This window comes from Anoplopoma fimbria, chromosome 3 (assembly GCF_027596085.1).
Source record: "Anoplopoma fimbria isolate UVic2021 breed Golden Eagle Sablefish chromosome 3, Afim_UVic_2022, whole genome shotgun sequence".
NCBI classification, from domain to species: domain Eukaryota; kingdom Metazoa; phylum Chordata; class Actinopteri; order Perciformes; family Anoplopomatidae; genus Anoplopoma; species Anoplopoma fimbria.
The window spans coordinates 2,126,021-2,146,844 of NC_072451.1; the positions used below are offsets into that span (position 1 = coordinate 2,126,021).

Genomic DNA, 20,824 nt, shown 5'->3' on the forward strand with positions numbered 1-20,824 from the left:
GCAAATGCAGTAAAACGCAGACGAGTGCTATCTGGAATCTGTGCAAGAAACAAATCTTGTAAAACATGCAGAACCTCTGATGAAACAGGTAGAAAACCTTTCATATGTTTAATACACTTTTCAAACTTCTTTGTAGGCAAATTAATCCAATATTTAATCATTTCAAAAGAAGTTCAAGTTGAAAAATACCTGCCACGCAGTCTCACTGCCTCTTCAAACTTCTTCTCATCCATGGCCTTCTGTACCTCTTGTGTCTGATGACGAAAAACAAGAGTTTCTTCATCATACACGTCAAAAACTGCTTTTCTTTAGTGACAGGCCTCTGGGGCTGTTTGGGGTGTGTGTGTGTGTGGTGAGCAAGGTTTTGTCAAACTTGGAGCACCTCCTGGGCCCAATGATCATCTAACTATCCCACCTCAGTCCTAAGATTGTATTAAAATGAAGTTTGTTTTGTGATGCATTACTAGTGTGTAGACAGAGTGTACCTTTCTAGTTCCCACTGATGGTACTTTGGAAAACAATTTAAATGCCAGTTGTAAAATACATATATTTAACAAATTTAATTGATTAATACACTGAATCAGTCTTATAAGAATCAATTACGGCTCACATGCTATGCAGCAATCTTCTCAACAGTGGTCTCTGCATGGCCTCTGTCTCTCCACACACACACACACACACACACACACACACACACACACACACACACACACACACACACACACACACACACACACACACACACACACACACACACACACACTCTTACCATCTGAACACACTCCATAAGTGGAAGTCGAACTGCCTGGTTGCCAACCAGAGACACAACGCAGGCGGGGGTGGTGGCAGAGGCCTCCAGTAACGCCAACACCGCCTCCACGCCCATACGGCTGGCCTGCAAGGGTCAAAGGTCATCTAGAGGTCAATACTGAGCAGCAAGATGTTTGCAGTGGAAATAGCGGTGTTAGTTTTTTGTTTTTCGAGAATATGGTTTTGACTTGCTTCACAATTTATCATCTCACAACTGGGGAAAATGTCAGGTTAAATAATTTTCCATTGAGGAATGTTAAAAAAAAATATCATGACTTACCAGGATCCTGTCAAAGGCAGAGGGGGTCCCACCTCTCTGCACGTGGCCCAAGATGGTGACCCTGGTGTCAAAACCAAGGCAGCGTACTACCAGCTGGGTATGAAGGGAGAGCCAAGAGGGATGATGGAATATAGTGAGGATTAAGCGTACAATGATATCAAATCTACTATACATTATTATGTGTTATCACATAACAGTACAATTAAATACAATAGTTGTACCATGAATCTAAAGGGTTTCACTACAAAAATGTAGGATACAACAATTGTTTTCACTAAACACATACAGCATTATTTATTTTTAAGATTTCGTAGCATCTTAAAACAACCTTAAGAAAATGCAGAAATAAAAAAAGGACTATACTATTGCAAGAATGAAAAGAAAAACAGAAGAAGAAATCATGCAGAACGCTTCCTGTCATGTGCCATATAATGTGCATGCAGAAAAAAACAAGGGCGCAGAGGGACAACAATGATATATGGCATTAAGAAAACATAAAGGGAGTGGGTATTTTAGGAAAGAAACATAAAAAAATGGATGCAACATGATAAAAGACAACACAACAGTGACACATAGGGTTCACGCTCTGAATGAAGCCAACAGCAAACCATGAAGGGAAAAGAAAACATGCTTCAGAAGGAGAGTTTGCGGGTCCGGGGTTTTGAGCAGGCTTGTCCTCTGTACTTACATCCTTGATATAATCAGGAGTTATTGCCTTGTTGTGGGAGTCTATGGCTCCCTCAGCTACAATAATAATGTTCAGACGCTTCTTATCAGCACGGTTCTAGAGGGACGTAAAAAGAAGCGAAAGCATTTGAGAACATGACAGAATACGTTTTGCATCGCCAAAAGCTGGATCCAGTAATGGACGTTCATCTCAGATCAACTACTGATACACCTTCATGTCTTTAAAGAACACCAGGGGCGTTTAGACGTTTAGTTGGTTCTCTTTCTTCAGCTGACACTTGCCACATTGTGGGAAAAAGATTCTCATCTACAGCTAGCTGGGCCTGTTGGTTTTCAATGAGGAATGCAAGCAAGCAACTTTTTAATTAAAATGTATTAAGGACATTAAACAGAAAGGTAATCTTAAACATACGGTGTGGGGTTTAATTTTGAAACAAAATATTGAGTTTACATGTGGTGTTTCTCACCAATATGCTTGTTTCCTTTGGGACTAACCAATGAGTTTAATTCTTGATCAAACATTTTGAAAGCAAATGTTTTGAATATTTTGAAACCTCCACTGTTTAACTCAAGGAATTCCTGTTTGCTCCCAGACAATCTTCTTCTTTGCCTTTTTATAGCAAAGTTACAGATTGCTCATGCACATTCCTGCCACCAACTCAGTCAGTGGAACTACATGGAACTGCATGAAACTTTGTGAAACTGAAGGACAGCATATCGACCCTTTACTGACATCGAGAGAGGCCAATCCCAGATTTGCAGCACCAACATGCCAGTCAACATAATTCAAATTGAATAGTTTGAAAGTGTGACCATCCAGCTGCTAGTTTAACTCATGTTTTCTCACATATTGTTGCGGTTGCAGCTCATCCGATTTTCTACGATTGACGGTGCAGTGCAAACTGGAGGCTTAATAAACCCCATGGACACCAACATTTTTTAAATAAAAACCTTCTCTCAGAATGTGGCGAGTGTCTGGACAACAGAAAACTCTGTTGTGTAACTTTTGGAGACATATTTCTTTCCACCGTTGGTCCAGCTTCTGGCTTCCCCTCTGCGTCAGCCTGAGACTGAGCGCTACTCACATCCTTCACAAAATCACTGGTAATGGGTCGTCCTTGTCTGTCAATGGCTCCTTCAGCAACTATGACTATGTTCAACCTGGAACCTCGAGATCGGCTCTGGACGGTAACAAACACACTCACCCCATCAAATCCAATGACAGTTCATCAGATCAGGAAAAATGTTAGTTTGTATCAATTGTTTCTTTGTTTTTGTCAGTGTGTTGTCTCAGAAACAGGCTCTGTGGTGAAATGGAATTCTGGAGGAATGTTTAGAGATGAAGTTCAAAGGTCGTGGGTTCGAGTCCCACCGTGGTTGCTGTTATACAGAGAGGGAATGCAAATGTTTGTAATAATGGACATTTTTCACAGCTCCTTTAGCTGCTGGCATGCACTTTGATTTCCTTAATTTAATGAATGTTCCTCCTGTGGAGAAGTAGCTTTATTTTTATTTCTTTATTCACATATTTCTTTATTTATTCCTGTATATATTTAGACATTAACTTAAGTCATTTTTTGTTCACTATAAATAACCAGCTGATGTGGTAGCTACCTTTTCTTAAAACTGGCATGTTAACGCATTGGTCTTCTAGTCAATAATTAGAAATGCAATTCTAAGGTTGTAGGTTCGAGTCCCACCGGAGTCACTGCTGTACAAGTTAAAAAAATGTACTGTGGTTAAGACTTTATGACAAACAAGCTGCTGACACATACTCCTTGTGGAAATAGAGATTTCATTGGACTTCTTATCAAACAGTTCAGATGAGTTTTGAAGGTTGCAAGTTCGAGACCCACAAGAGTCGCTACTTTACTGTGTAACAAGAAAAACTGTATTTCAGTTTCTTTCTGGAATTTTAACTCATGCTGTATCTCAATGGGATCATTTGTACACTGGTTACAGAGACAGTTGAGTTTAGATCGAGCTAAAGGCACAAATGTGTGACTCAGTGGAGTCTGTGTGTACTCTGTATATAAAAGAATGTGCTAATTAACTTTTCCTGAAAGAGTAAAGTTAAACAAGTCACGATGTCTGCAGATAATGTTTGACTCATGTTGTTGAGAAGAGAGTGAGTGAGTGTGTGTGTGTGTGTGTGTGTGTGTGTGTATAAGTATGCGTGTTTCTATTTATGGGAGCAGCTGGCTCTGTGGCGCAATGGACAGCGCATTGGACTTCTAGTAAAACTCAAGAGAGGATATTCAAAGGCTGTGGGTTCGAGTCCCACCAGAGTCGCTCTTTTCACACACACTTCTTCTTCACAAAAGTAGTTTTTTTTTAGCACTACACACTAACTTCCTCATCAAACCTTTTTGCTTTGTGAAAAATAACTAAGTAGACATTTCCTGAGCGTCCGCAGGTTCAAGAATTGTACATATAATATCAACTGATTTATGGAGAGTGAAACTTTAGTGTGTGTGTCTGTGTGTTTTGTGTGTGTTTGTTACCTCAGACAGTTTCTGACACATGTTGTCCTCCCAGCCATCTTCAGGAGGCATTTCTGGGATGAAGACCCAGTCTGCACCGCAAGCCAGAGCACTGACCAGGGCCAGGTATCTGCACACACACACACACACACACACACACACACACACACACACACACACACACACACACACACACACACACACACACACACACACACACACACACACACATATTTTTAATCATTGCTTTGAATCGTTATGTCCCTGTAACAGATAGGTGTTGTGAAATATTTCATCAACACAGCCTGAACTGAGTATTTGCCCCACACACATATCAATATTTCCACAAATTGTATTTTTACCAAGCCATGACTTATTGAAAACTGAAAATATGTTATTCCAAAGAAAAACAAAGAAAAAGCATACACATTCTGATGTTTATGTTCCATTTGTTTGGTGTTTAATGCACTCCAACACAAAGATAAGATAAGATAAGATAAGATAATCCTTTATTAGTCCTGCAGCGGGGAAATTTACAGGATTACAGCAGCAAAGAGGATAGTGAAAACAAGACATAGTAAATAAATATAAAAAAAACAAGATCAAAATAAGTTTTATAAATAAGCAAATGAGCAATAAAAAACAGTAAAAAACAGTAAAGAACAGTAGAGAATCCACAGTAACTGAAATATTATATATACAGACAGAAACTATTATTACTATTGTATTGCACAGTGTATTAGAGTAAAAGTGTATTAGTGTAAAAGAGAAGAGCCTACCCGCAGTGTCTGCCCATGACCTCCAGCACAAATGTCCTCTGGTGGCTGGAGAAACAGAGAAAAGGAATGTTAGAAACAAGAAAAAAAGCACAAATCAGTGAAACCCAGTGGACCGACCTTGTCACGTCTGTAATTGTCTCGTCTAAGGATTCGTTCACCTCTGAGCGGTGGTCATGATGGCGTCCACCACCTCGATGATCCTGTGCAGAGCCGAGTCCGTGCCGATGGTCATGTCGGTGCCGCAGAAGTCGTTGTCGATGGAGCCGACCATGCCGACGATGTGGAGCGTGGAGTTACTGCAGGCTGCCTCCTTATCGATCAGACCTGAAAGACATGAGAGGGAGGGACATAAGCTCTCTTTACCTGTAAAGGTAGGGCTAGTTTTCAAAGGCAGGAGCTTTCCCCAGAGACTAGGAACCTTTTGAGGAACTTGATGAGTTTTGACCGCGTGAACCAGGGTCTAAATCAGGAACAGTTTACCCCCCAAAGAGGCGCTGGTCGGGGGGTTGAACTTTCTGGAAGTACAAGAACTTTGGATGTGGGGTTTGCAGGGATGACTGTCGCTGATTGGTCAAACCCACACAGTGGCACTGCTTCAACGTGTGTACCTCTTCATTCATTAAACAAGGGAGTATTGATTTAGGATCATTTTAGGACGATGGGAGAACATTTTGCTTTGTTTGATGAAATGAAAAGTAAAGTTTGGCTTTGCTGTCTCGTTTAAAAAACAAAGAGAGAGCAAAAGGAAAGTTATTTTCTGATTGTTTCACAGCGGTGACTTTCTTAATCAAAAATAAATAACCATCAAAGAATCAGCAGATGTTTTACTGTGGAGACAGACGCTTTGAGTTCAATTTTCCTCCTCTGCATTTCATTCATTACATCCAGCGTGCATCAGGAAATATATGCACCAGTAAACGTCCTCGAAGTGAAACCAAACCTGGCTTTGTATAAAGTTCAATGTGGTTTTTTTAGATGAAACAGGCGAACACACTGAATTGAACTTATCAGATCTTTAGAGCCTTTATGGAAACGCAGACAACAAAAGGTGTCTGACAGCCCTGCAGTGATCAACCACCTTGTTGGAGCAGCTCGTCCAGCAGACCGCTCCACTCCTCCCTGAACAGGTTGGCGCCGGTCAGGCTGCCGTCTCCTCCGATCACGCACAGGTTGGTGATGCTGTGCTGCACGAGGTTGTGCGCTGCTTTCAAGCGGCCCTCGCGGGAACGAAACTCCTTACAGCGGGCGCTGCCGATGACTGTACCACCCTGAAGGGAAACGCAAATCACAATCTGAGATCACATCACTGAGTTCGAATGAATAATGCTTTAAAATAATCAGATAATCTATTTATTTTTTTTACCCCGCCGTCTGATTATCTATCTATCCTGTTTATAATATTGCTTTTCTACCAGATGAATCTCTTTTCACCGTTGCACTGAATATAATCCACTTTGAAACAATGAAAGTCCGACGTGGACAAACAGTGAAAAGGTCAAATTGAATCACAGACTCATTTGGCTCAAAGCTAAAAGCCTTGTTGCTGAGTCGAGTCCAATGATCATCACAGAGATCCACCAACACAGCAGATATTCAAACGTGTTGGCCCAAGCACAAACACTGCTGCTCCTCTGTCAGAAAGCGTTTACAAACAGCACTTCATGGTGATAAAGATAATTACGTCATTAACACAGGATCGAGTCTTTTAACGATAGCGGATTCCGACTGTATCGAGAGAGTGTGTGACCGGAAACAGCAGCAGAAAAAGCTCGACTCACCACTTGCAGCATGCTGGAGACGCTTTCCCACGTCGCCTCTTTGATGTTGTCTCCTCCGTCCACCATCCCCTGGTAACCCTGAGAGGAGAGAGGAGCGTGATGAACGTCCACTTCATCATTTAGGACACACACGATAACAGTAATTGTGACTATGGGTCACTTTATTCTCATCCTGAGCCCTAATATATATAAGGATGCAACTGACTATCATTTTTAATTTAAAGTTATTATTGTCAATACATGTTTATTTCTTTTATTTTTTTTGTTATTTTAAATTTAAATTGTTTTTATTCATCTGTTGAATGTTTTTACACTTAAAATGCATGCTTTCTGTAAATGGAAGGTTTTCTGTTTTCATTTATTTTTAAATGTACACCACTTTAAACGTTCATAGTCTGTATGAAATGTTCTGTATAAATAAAGAGTTTTATTTTTATCGTGATGTTTTTAAAGACAAATATTGACCGAAAAAGTATAAAAAAAAAATTAAAAAGTTTTAAAAAATCCTACAAGGTCATAAATTCCCAGAGACAAAAATTATATCTTCAAATTTCTTTTTTTATCAGAACGATGGGCCAAAACTGGTAAATTAGAAAATACAAATCCTCACATGTAAGGAGCTGGAAACAGAGTATGTTTGGCATCTTTGCTTGATAAATGACTTGACCTGATTGATCAGTTATCTAAACCCCTCTCTGTTAATGTTCTGCTGATTAACTAAATGAGAAATCTGTAAAAGGGTTCCAGCACAAAAACGAAAAGCATCATGGCACTCAGCTCTCATTACTCACAGCCGAGAGGCCATTCGAGGCTGATGGGAGTGAGCCAGTGAAGGATGAAGTGTGCCTCTGGTAATCCAATTATATGCACACTGAGAGCAGATCATCTCTATCTGCCATCGGTGGCGTCATGCACATTCAAAACTGCACATATAATCTCAGACATTCAATAACGAACAAGATATAAAAAAAAAAGGGGATTTAATGTTGCTTTTCTTTTCTGATATTGAATCATAAATAAGTCTAACAACTCAAAGCCCCATGAATGGATGTAGGACGGCGATATCAACTACTGATTCCTCTTTCTGCAAGTGAAATAATAATACGTTTGCACATCAAAGCACCCTTTACATGACAATAAATGACAACAGATAACAGATACTATAAAATGCTTTGAGGACAGAACATTTTCAGATACAGTTACTGATCTCCAGACCGACCCGCTAATCTTCACACATCTGATGAGTCAACTTGAATTAAAATTCCTACAACATTCATTTTGGTAGCTAGTCTTTGGTGGTTAACTGTTTTGACTGGTGTTGGAGAACCAATAATTATTTTCACTGAAACGTTTTGTGAAGAAAGTTGTTTAATATTTAGTTTAATATTAGATTTTTTATTTTATTTTATGATGACAGCACACTGACTTTGTTTGCCATCCTCTTGGTAAACCTAGCATTCAATATTTTCTTTTGTGATGGTTGAATTCACACCCCTAGTAACAAATATGCAACCCTTTATTAGTTGAAAGAATACTCCTTTTCTATTACTATTGAGAAAAGCAATTATTTAAAAATATATATATATATTAATAAATTCATAACCTTCTTAGAAAAATCACCTCCTAAAATAAAAAAATCAACTATACTTACAAGTGAAACAATAATCACAAAATAAATAGTAATGTTTGTTTAATTTCTATTTTACTTTTAATTAATGCTGAGTTTTTTGTATTAAAACATATTTTGTCTCAACATGTTTTTAACTTGTGATGGTAAAATCCTTATAACTCTCCACTCTGTTACTAAATGCCGGGTACTATCAGGTCTTTGGGTGCTGCTGGCTCTCTCAAGGACAATCACAGCCCGATGATGAGGACTCGTCAGCACTAATTTATCTCGCTGTCGTATGCGTCAGACACTGCAGACTCCCCGGAGGCCACGTCTGGAGCCATGGGTCATATCTCACGTCTCACCTCGTGGATGAAGTAGACCTTGGCTTCCACGTAGATGCCCATCCGGACGACGGCCCGGACCGCCGCATTCATGCCTGTCAACGGACAGAGAAGAGTTAGTGGTTGTCACGGGAACGCTTTCTCAACATGCACTTTTGAGACTGACATGATTTGTTCGACATGGATAAATTAAACTCTTAAACTCTGGGTTTTGGTGCACGTGTACCTCCCAGCAGTGCAGTAACCTACAGTGCAGTGAACATGTTGGAGAAATGAACGTCTGAAACTAGGATGGATGCGTCTTATTGTAGTTTCCCCTCAAAAGACAGTGAGAAAACCTTTTTTCACAAGAAAACAAATAACTTATACTGTATGTGTGTGCAACCAATTATCAAGTGAACCTATAATGGATATTTTGAATGTTTTAAAAATATACAAAATAAAATGCAGTTGAGGAATATTTGATATACACTGGAAAAGAATAAAACATAAGAGAGAGAGAGAGAGTCAGAGAGAGAGACAGAGAGAGAGAGAGAGAGAGAGACAGAGAGAGAGACAGAGAGATAGAGACAGAGAAGAGAGACAGAGAGAGAGAGAAAGACAAGAGAAAGACAGAGAGAGAGAGACAGAGAGAGAGACAGAGAGAGAGACAGAGACAGAGAAGAGACAGAGAGAGACAGAGAGACAGACAGAGAGAGACAGAGAGAGACAAAGAGACAAAGACAGAGAGACAAAGACAGAAGACAGAGAGATAAAGAGACAAAGACAGAGAGATAAAGAGACAAAGACAGAGAGAGTGAGACAGAGAGTGAGACAGACAGAGAGAGAGAGACAGAGGGAGAAGGAGAGAGACAGAGAGAGAGACAGAGGGAGAAGGAGAGAGAGAGAGGAGACGGGAAGTTTGCCTCTGAGGATTTTTTGTCTGTCGGAGCACTTAGCGAAATTATAAACAGGACATAAATAAATCCAAGACGGAGGCTGTGATCAGCACAGTGACTGGACAGTTTTACTAAAGCAGACAGAGGCCAACACCCTGACAGCATTGATCGATCAGGTAAAAGTCTTTGACGTAAACAACTGTCTGAGAGAGGTTGCCTCTTGTTGCAACAGACAGATGCAGAATGAGAGCTGAGAGCGGGTTAAAGACGTACAACCTAATGAGAGAAAATGGAATAGGAAGCTACAAATGAGAATAAGGCCACAGCTGCAACTGATTATTCATTTCTGTTCATCTGTTCATACACAAGTCATCTTTTCCAAATAATGCATTCATTGATAAAGGTATAATAAGGGATTTAAATGTCTAAAAAACGACTACATCTTCCTCAGCACATTCTCTCTGTGTCAGTATGAGTGAACCCAGCAGAGACAGGCTGCCCCTCTGCTCTCCACGCATGCTTCAATCAACCCGTCCCATTAACGGACCCTCGTCTGCAGAACGTGCACGGGATGTGACTACTTCTTGGACTACTGCGTGAAACAACTGTAGCCCTATTTTATTTTTCATTTTGCTGAGGTTTGCACAGGGTGACCACAAAGGGAATCTGGCAACAACAAAAATGAAAAACACAGGACCGTCTGGCTGAACAGTTGGACCTGGCTTGTAGATGACTTTACAATGTATTTCTACTGGTTGTTTACCAGCTGATAGGCACAACGGTGGACAGTCAGCCATGTTTGCTGCATACAAAGCTATTATCTCAAAACACTCTATTTGCAAAAACAGCGTTGGGTTGAGGGGTGTGAAAGGGTTTCATTACACCCAGGGGGGCGTAATCAATAATCTGCTAATTTACTGTCACATAACACAAAAACATGCAGCAAATCTGCAGAAGTGAGAAACTGAAACATGGGAATGTTTGGCAATTTTGTGAGAAAAATTGACTTAAATTGTTAATAAATGATGGAAATGGCAGACTAGATCCTCTGATCATAATCATTAAACTAAAACCAAGTGGAGTAACAAGATTTTCACCACAAAAAAATCTGTAATTTCTCATTTGTCAACAGACAGAAGAGTGTATTTGAATATGAAACGTGTTTTTGTATTTATCCTGCTCTCTGTTACCTCAAAGAGTTTAATAAATAAGGTCACATGAAGAAACACAGTATGCTAGCTGTGCTGATCAGGTGAGCTGGCGTTGCTAAGAGACCAGGGCAGAGCTGATTGGTTGAGGGGGATCAATGCAAACATGTGGACAATATGTTTAATGAGTTTAACAAAAAGGAAAACAACAAATGATTTATGTGATTTGACTGGATGACGTATAATTCTGATGAACTACACAAAGGCATCTAATTTTGCTAATTCTTCTCATAGTGTGTGTGTGTGTGTGTGTGCAAATACTCAGTTCAGGCTGTGTTGATGAAATATTTCACAACACCTATCTGTTACAGGGACATAAAGATTCAAAGCAATGATTAAAAATATGTGTGTGTGTGTGTGTGTGTGTGTGTGTGTCATCTTGCTCTTGTGTGTGTTGTGTAATGTGTGTGTCTTGTGTGTGTGTGTGTGTGTGTGTGTGTGTGTGTGTGTTAGTGTGCATGTGCATGCGTGTGTGTGCATGTGTGTTCTCCCCGGAGTGCTATGAAGAGTTGCCATGGTAATCATATGTAATCGTGCAGAAAGGTTAAGACCGTTGCTCCTACGGCATAGAAAATCACGTTATTTTGCTCTTCTTATTTAGTTTGCATATTATTTAATTTACTGTATTCTACTCTAACTCATGAAAAACCATAATTTACAGTAAACCTATTCTGTTATATATGTTTATTTTGCATATTACTACAATGTATTTCATGCGAATAAAACCAGTGATTGTTCTTAATCAGATATATGCAAGCATAAGAAACTTAATTTACATAGAAATGCTCAGAATAAGTACTTATGACGCATGAGGACTAATCGTGTATGTTGTAACTGACAGCTATATATAACGTTATAGCTGCGTGGTTTTGTTTTAAGTTGTAAGCTTTTGAAGTGACATCTTCTCAAGACTACATGAAGATTACATTACATTACATTACATTACATTACAGTCATTTAGCAGACGCTTTTATCCAAAGAGACTTACAGGAAGTGTATTCAACATAGATATTCAAGAGAACTACTAGTCACCAGAAGTCATAAGTGCATCTCCTTTCTTAAACAAGCATCTAAAAGCATAAACCAGAGCAAAAGTATAGAAACAAACTAATACGAATACAATAAGTGCAACAAACTAATATGAATACAATAAGTGCAACAAACTAATATGAATACAATAAGTGCAATAAACTAATATGAATACAATAAGTGCAATAAACTAATATGAATACAATAAGTGCAACAAACTAATATGAATACAATAAGTGCAACAAACTAATATGAATACAATAAATGCAATAAACTAATATGAATACAATAAGTGCAATAAACTAATATGAATACAATAAGTGCAATAAACTAATATGAATACAATAAGTGCTAAGTGGAAGGCTCAGGGTAGCACTTCTTGAAGAGAAGATGACTAAAGCTCTTTGATTTGTCAGCTTGTTTCATTGGATTTAGCTCCAGAAAAGACCCAGTGGCTGACATCTACACAGTCAAATTATAATTATGATTAAAAACCACTTTCTTCAGTTGAATCTTTTTAGGAGTCCTGACTCCAAACCAGCAGCCAGTAGTTATGAACGGAAGAAAATGAGGCCACAGGTAACGCATGCCTGACTCCGAGCATCATCACGTCCTATTAAATCTCATGTGCTGCTATGTGCTGCTGTGTGCTGCAGGGTTATATAACTGATATAAGCTCTGTGTGTGTGCAGGCTGTAGACGGCTGAGCACAATATAGATAAACCATATAAGGATATTATGGTTTGTTTTGCTCTGATGATGTGTCAGGATCCTTATAAGAGCACTAAAAGGATGCATGAGTGACACAAAAACACCATAATGTGTTATTAGATGAGTATAGATAGAAATATACCCATGAATGTTAATTATTATTATAATATAATGATGACAATTTACATCATGAAAACCTCTCAAAGTGTGATTTAATGTGCATTAATGGAATTCCCCCCACCCCCTCTCTGTTCACCACAAAGCCACTGTGTACACGATGCTCCTCACGTACACGGTACCATCCTACGTCACAGGATGAGTAAAGCTACCGTCAAAACAGACAGGAGGTCAATACACGCCGCCTTCAAAATAAAAGCACCGCTGCACAAACTGGAACATATGAGGTTTATTGTGAAAGGTTCAATTGAGCTCCTTTCACTCTGTGGAGCTTGACTCTGGTCCTCAGTGATGCAAGACACATTATTCTCTTTAAATCTCTTTATAACTTTTCAAAACTATTAGTTAACCCCAATATATATATATATAGTATTCAACAGAAAACATTAAAAGACATAAAATAAATATACAATTCTATTATGTGGCTCTATAACTAGGTCATTACATACTAACTGAGCTCTTTCCTGGAAATACCACAGAAACAATATGAATCATTCTGGTGCAATGGCACATGCACACACACACACACACACACACACACACACACACACACACACACACACACACACACACACATGCACACTGTGCACACTGTGCACACACACAGTCTATATACATGCACTGGTGCAGGATGCATGATAAGCTTATGTAAAGAGATGTGTGTGTGTGTGTGTGTGTGTGTGTGTGTGTGTGTGTGTGTGCAGCACTTGTTGACATTTGTGCAAATTAATCAAAAGCACACTATGTATTATGCATTAAAATATTACTTCTTATATTTCTATGTGATTAATATTATAGCATGCATGTATTAAACATAAATACAATAAAAGAGACATCCTTTGAGGCTGCACATCCAGTATGTGACTATTTCTGCAAAGCTGCATTAAACCCTGTAAAGCAGCAGTGTGTTCCACTGATGGAGGTCAGATACATTGTTACCTTGAGCATCTCCTCCGCTGGTCAGCACCGCGATGGACTTCCCTTCTCCGGACAGGTTCTCAAAGAACTTGCGGGTGTCCTGCCGCTTAGGAGCCGCAGTCATGTTTACACACACACACACACACACACACTGACACACACACACAGAACACACACACACACACACACACACAGGATACAATGTATCTAAAGAAACAACAGCTGGTTCCTGCTGGAGAACAAGAACCACTGAAGAGACTGAGAGAGGATGAGAGTCTGCTGGAGGATGACTGCAGTGGACACCGCCCCCCACACACACACACACACACACACACACACACACACACACACACACACACACACACACACACACACACACACACCCCTCACCAAAGATCCTACATTCAGTAGGATTACTCACTCCTTGCTTTACTAGGACAACCGTTTTATATATATATATATATATATATATATATATATATATATATATATATATATATATATATATATATATATATATATATATGTATATATATATATATATATATATATATATATATATGGAAACATATAGAAGAAGAATATATATATATATATATATATATATATATATATATATATATATATATATATATGCATATATATATATATGTATATATATATACACATATATATATATGTATATATATGTATATATATATATATATATCTTATGTATGTATTATATATATATATATATATATATATATATATATAAATTCTTCTTCATTTGGTGTTTCCATATATATATATATATATATATATATACAAATTTACTGGTACTGTATATATATATATATATATATATATGTATATATGTACATATATAAATATTTATTTATGTGTTATATGTACATATATATATGTATATATGTGTGAGTGAGTATGTATGTATATACAGTACCAGTCAAAAGTCTGGACACACCTTCTCATTCAATGGTTTTTCTTTATTTTATTTTTTTCTACATTGTAGATTAATATTGAAGAAATCCAAACTATGAAGGAACACATATGGAATTATGTGGTAAACAAACAAATGCTCAACAAACCAGAATATGTTTTATATTTTAGATTCTTCAAAGTAGTTGAATGAGAAGGTGTGTCCAAACCTTTGACTGGTACTGTATGTTATTAAAACATAATTGTATTGTTGTTACCCACAGAGTTATCAGGTTTCTGGAGCACAAAGTCACGTCAGCTTACCCTTTTTTAAAAAGTTCAATTTGGATCCCCAACTGACAAAGTGACTATGACTAGCTCAATTGAACTACAAATGTCACTATTTGAATATTTTCCTCACATATTCATGCATTATAAAAATAGAGTAAACAGGATTTGTGTATTTTTGTTCATCAGTAGACTATAATGTTCTTTTTTCTGCTCATTTTTCCAGTTTTTCAGTTTGGAAATATAACCAGAGTGAGAGGTCTTCACTTGTTCTTGCCTTCTTTGGAGCTGGGCGTTTGTTACAGAGCCAGATGACTGACAGATGAATCATCCAATCAGTGTCCAGATCATGATCAGTGGGAAATATTCTAACCAATAGCAACCCAGTCATTCAGTCAGGAAATAAAACACTTCCAGTAACAATCCACAAGTTTCTCTGTAATACAAACACTCAAAATAGATTGTTTTACAAGCATTTCAAATAAAGACATGATGCAACACAAGTAAATAAGATTATTAGATAAATTATGCAAATGCAGCAACAAAGAATTGAATACAAATACAACAATCTTAGATACTCCTTAAATATTTGGGCACCTCTGTTGTACTCAGTGTTTATTTAGCATATCTTCTATATCATATTATAAATGTATGATATTTGTATGTATGATATTTGATTGTTTCAACTCTACAAGCCACAAGTTAGACAGAATTATTGACCTTTCATGAAGTTTATGACCTTGACCTTCATGAAGTACATTGAATGTGTTGTATCTCTGTTATGCTGTTCATTCTGGTCACATGACATCTATTGCATTCTGTCCATCCTGGAGAAGGATCCCTCCTCTGTCGTTCTCCCAGAGGTTTCTTCCTTTGTTCTCCCTGTTAAAGGGGTTTTTAGGGGAGTTTTTTTCCTGTGCCGATGTGAGGGAAGGACAGAGGATGTGAGGGAAGGACAGAGGATGTCGCATGTGTACAGATTGTAAAGCCCTCTGAGGCAAATTTGTAATTTGTGATTCTGGGCTATACAAAATAAACTGAATTGAATTGAATTGAGCAATAGTTTGCAAGCTTTATCTGAATGACTATAATGTATCTTTCCCAATCACAGTTTGGCATCTCACGCCTGTCGCAAGTCAACAGTTTGTTATATTTCATAATAGTACATTCATTTATTTGAGAGTAAGTTGGAACAGGTTTTTTTATATGGAGCTGCTGTGTGATTGGAGAGGCCACGCAGAGGACATCAGGTACTGGACCAGTGTCAAGTTTATTTCTGCATGTGTAGTACGTGTGTGTGTGTGTGTGTGTGTGTGTGTGTGTGTGTGTGTGTGTGTGTGTGTGTGTGTGTGTGTGTGTGTGTGTGTGTGTGTGGGTGGGTGTGTGTGTGTGTGTGTGTGGGTGTGGGTGTGACTAGCTCAAACGTGTTAACTTGTTTTATATGTGGTAAGTCTTCCTGACTAAAGACATCTGGCAGCTCCTCACTTCTCCAAAATGCTTTCTCAACATTTGAAATAAGGAACTTCTTGAACGCCACGTGAATCTGAGCACATTATTAAAACACTTCCATGACCAAACAATGTGTCTGATATGTATAGAATTATGAAGAAAAGAAACATTTTTCCAATTAAATGGTACAACTATGGCATATAAGATGTGAATGAGTGTGATATAGCTTCAATAAAGCACTGAAACAAGCAGAGTCACTGTGACATTGGAGCTAGTGAAAGTTAAATTTAAGCAGAACATTTAAGGTGCAGAGATTCAGTATTTTATCCATAAAGAATTTTCAAAAAGCTGGTAAAACTCGATGCAGCAGAGGCAGAGATATCCTGGCTTTTATTACTGCTTAATACAGGTTCAAGGTCCTATATGCTGAAGCCTATACTTCCCAGAATGCATCTCAGTGCCATATTTTTATTACAACCTCCCTGCTTGGTAAATCCAAAACATCATTCAAACTGCATATCCTCAGTCTGCAACACAGGCCTCAAAGTTCAACAAGCCAGGAAAGGTGCCGTTTAAGAGTTAAAGGGTCGGGAATCAGGACATGACTTAACGGACCTACCAGGTACGGCCCAAAGGGTCCAAAGGGTCCAAAGGGTCAAGAGCCAGACTGGCTCTCATCTACTAAATGTCTTTCAAAGAGACACGTACCAACCAAGAAGAGATTCAAAATGACCAGGAAGAAACATTAAACAATGCAAAATAACTACAAAGATAGAAAATGACCACAAAAACACAAGTAACTTGCATTTGTAGAGCTCCTTTCTAGTGTTTAAAGCACATTACAACATTCACAAATATTTATGCAGCGACGGCAGAGGATCGGAAATCTAAACAAATTCACATGCACACACAGACTTCAGGAGCAATTTGGGGTCTTGCCTAATTCTAATGTCTTACCCTGAGGACACTTTCATTCAATTCAATCCCTTACTGGCCAACATGCCAAGGCCTGGTGATAAATAAGAAGGTTAATCAACATTAGCATGCAGACTGGAGGAGCACTGGATGACCATAAAAGGATACACAAACACCCCCAAAAGACCCAGAACATCCACAAAGAGACACAAACCAACAAAAAAAAGAGACAAAAGCATCACAAAGTCTGTGTCTTGCTCCTATGTAAGAAATATGACGGGGCCTTTTTCGTCTGTTTTCTTTGTAATGCATTAATATTTAAAATGTTGAACAACTCAGAGCCAGACTAGACGTTGCAAATGTGATTTCTTTTTATAAATATACTTCACATATTTATAGCCAGGCCCTAAAAGTCACACAGAGAAAAAGCTCATCAATAATATAAATACATCCTAACTTGAATAACCCAAAGAGACTAGAATATTTTATAACCCATTTGTTTCTGTAACTCATCTGTAAAGTATATTTAGATTTGTTTTTACTGAAATGGATTAATAATGCAACACTACATTAATATGACAGAAACAATCTAGAGGGAAGTGATGGGAATTTCTGAGAAAAATGTATTGATAATGAATGCTGCAGTGACCATGTTCATCTCAAATCGCTGGAGAATGTCGCCCCCTGTTGGTGCAAAGAGTTAATTGCACAAACAATTAATTAAATTAATGCATTTTATCAGATTACAGTAATAAAAAACAATAACTTTGTGTGTGTTGATAAGGTTATTTTCATTCATGTGTCAGTGTCAGGTCTGCAACACCAGAACGAGAGGAGAAATAAAAAGACGGAGGCGGTCCCGCTCAATAAAAATAATTTATTTACAGTGGCATGAATCATAAATTAACGAGCAGCATTGGCAAAAAGCAACAGTTAGAGTCGACAGCTTGCATAAAGTGGTGTGAACGTCTGGACTTTTGCATAATAAAAACACTCACACTCTGAATAAACTGTGTGTACTGGACTGTCACCGCTGAGATATGGAATATGAACATCAGTGATCTTTGACATATTGCTCTGATTAAATAAACTATGAAACACTTTCTCTTTCAGGATGTAGACTGACGGCTAATCTGAAATCTGAAATGAAAGAGTTACATTAACAAAATGTTCTAAAAGAAACAATAATTATATACTTCATTACACAAAGCAAAATAATCTTGTGTCTCTGTGTCTTAGTAGTTTTAATAAATGATCTGAGAACTGTGTCATTATTAAATCTAAACCTTCTTAAAATCTAACAATCCTTTCTCAAGAATTGTTAGATTTGTTTCTACAAAACAAGAACTCATGCCATAAGAACAATTTAAAGATGCTAATAACACATAAAAAAAAAAAAAAATCTACATGTGTTGGCTTTAAATGGAAGAAAAAAAAAAGAAATGAGTAAAATGTGAACAGCCTATTCCAGTTGTTGAGGAGGAACGTTTATGCCAGCATAGCGTTTACATTGCTTCTATTTAGTACAATAGATCGCTGAGGCCACCCAAAGGTTGCTGAAGAGCCAGTGTTTTTAATGTATTTTAATTAGACGAGTTACATAAAAATTAATTGTACAGTTGTCATGAAAAAGAATGTTAGCTAAAGAGACTGACCAGGCTGTCAAGTTTATTCCTGCTGTGAAGTTGTGAATTTTAACATGGACGTCTATGGGGATCGACTCGCTTTTGGAGCCTCAAGTGGCCGTTTGAGGAATTGCAGTTTTGTTTTTGCTTTTCCCGTTAACTTTTGTTTCCCAGCAGCAGAGGTTGCTGTTTGTTTAAGACATGTTTTTGTTTGAAATATAGACAATTTTATACCATTTTATTTGGGCAAAGTCTTTCTACGACTGCATTATCTAACATTTGATAACTTAATAGCTTCTCTTGTGGTATTTCGAACTAAAATATTCAAAATGATATCCAGATTGTTTCACTTTTCTGCATTGATTTGGTATTTTCAAATTTTCCCCCTTATTAACTTATTAACAGTTTCTTATTTGTAGCAGTAGTAAAGTCTGGCATTAGGGTTTGATCACTTCTTGACATTTTGACTACATTATTAAGGTTATTGACAGGAAACTGCAGCTCAAAGTCTTCTAAAAGATGTTGCTTCAGTCCCATTTGGTCACCGACATAGATCAGCAAAGGTCAAAGATTACTTAATGCCCCTTTAAAAAAACACTGTAAGTCAGCGAGAATCTCCCAGATGCATTCTGCACTTACAGGGTGGAAAAATACAGATTTGTATTTTTACTTTAAACAGCTCGACCCGTGTCATTTCTTGGAGAGAAAATATTTTTAAAGAAAAAAGTTTTTTCTGGTTGTTACGGCGACAGTATGAAGTGTTAGAAGACTCACTCAGCAGTATGTGACACGTGTAGTACAGTTAAACACCAGACGGAGAATCACAGATCTAAGGCATTATGCTTCATCTTTAGCATCTTAAGGTACTTACATGAATTACAGTATTTTGAAATTGATAAAATATTCATCTATGAAACCAGAAAAATCTTCACAATCAAGAGAGAATAATTCACTTTCATCTGAACATTAAGAGTTACTGTACATGAGTTTACGCTCTTGAATCCTTTGCAGAGAGGTTTTCATTCATGACAATTTCTGTGGCTTATATTTTCTCTTAGAGGTTTTATGATTTACTGAGCAAAAATAGGATCAACACAACATTTTCTAAAAAAAACTAAAACATAATTTTGTTTTTTCAGTGTTTCATTTTGCAGTCAGTTAGCATTTTCACGTTCTTCAGGAAAGAAAAGAGCTCTCACTGTTACAGTATGTGATTTAAAGGTGCAATATACGGGATTCAGAGCATTAATATATCATCACACTATAATTAATATAAAAGATGTAGTGGAGTAATGTCTACCTGAGCAGAAAGTGAAGCTGCTCCACCTCTGTGTGTGTTATAACCAGAGATTCTCTTTGCTTTGTTGAGAGCCATCGAGAGGCAATAGAAATGCTCCCAATCACACATATTGCACCTTTAACAGATTTATGGACCATCTACAGTAGAAAAAAAGAGGGATTCACGAAATCCAGACTCCCAATTAGAGTTTTGTTCTTGTTTTGTTCTGACTTACAAGCATCTAAATAGACAGAGCACCTTTCAAATGGATTCGATGAAGCTATTCCCCAAAATACTCGATGTCCAGTCTGTAAAAGCTCATTTTACTTTGGATGGTAAATGTTCTGGGTCACCTGATCTTCTTTGTGATAAAGGTTTAATAATCTGTTCATAGGGAGCAGGTCAGAACCGTACATCCTTCTGAGACCGGTTTGTATTTGTACCAGTATTGTAGACATAACAAACAACACACATTTTAAAGTGTCCTTCAGCAGAACACCTGTGAACTCCTGCAGACCAGTACCTTGTGTGATGTTAAAATGAATCACAGTAGCATGGAGGTTTTTTTTTTTTAAAGTTGTACACAGATTTATTTTAGAGGCAAAGCTGCTTTGGAGGCAGAAATGTTTTCATTGGTTAAAATCTGAGCGGGCGGAGAA

General features: G+C 37.8%; 1 protein-coding gene and 1 non-coding gene across 4 annotated transcripts in view; one reads left to right on the forward strand and one right to left on the reverse strand.

Moving 5' to 3' along the window:
• LOC129116238 (ATP-dependent 6-phosphofructokinase, platelet type-like) overlaps positions 1–13,822 on the reverse strand; it is a 29,217-nt gene extending 15,395 nt beyond the window's left edge. For all 3 annotated transcript variants that reach the window (XM_054627247.1, XM_054627243.1, XM_054627241.1), the window contains exons 1-11: positions 13,713–13,822; positions 8,792–8,865; positions 6,818–6,895; positions 6,118–6,307; positions 5,198–5,363; positions 5,040–5,084; positions 4,282–4,390; positions 1,779–1,874; positions 1,091–1,183; positions 770–895; positions 190–254 (exon numbers count right to left, since the gene is read on the reverse strand). In XM_054627247.1, the coding sequence (XP_054483222.1) occupies positions 190–254; positions 770–895; positions 1,091–1,183; positions 1,779–1,874; positions 4,282–4,390; positions 5,040–5,084; positions 5,198–5,363; positions 6,118–6,307; positions 6,818–6,895; positions 8,792–8,865; positions 13,713–13,815 (1,145 nt within the window). In that variant the 5' untranslated portion in view covers positions 13,816–13,822. The remainder of the gene's footprint in view (positions 1–189; positions 255–769; positions 896–1,090; positions 1,184–1,778; positions 1,875–4,281; positions 4,391–5,039; positions 5,085–5,197; positions 5,364–6,117; positions 6,308–6,817; positions 6,896–8,791; positions 8,866–13,712) is intronic.
• On the forward strand, positions 3,978–4,069 carry trnar-ucu (transfer RNA arginine (anticodon UCU)). The gene is given in 2 exon segments: positions 3,978–4,014; positions 4,034–4,069. It is a non-coding gene; the product is annotated as a tRNA-Arg (tRNA).
• Positions 13,823–20,824: the final 7,002 nt, after the last annotated feature.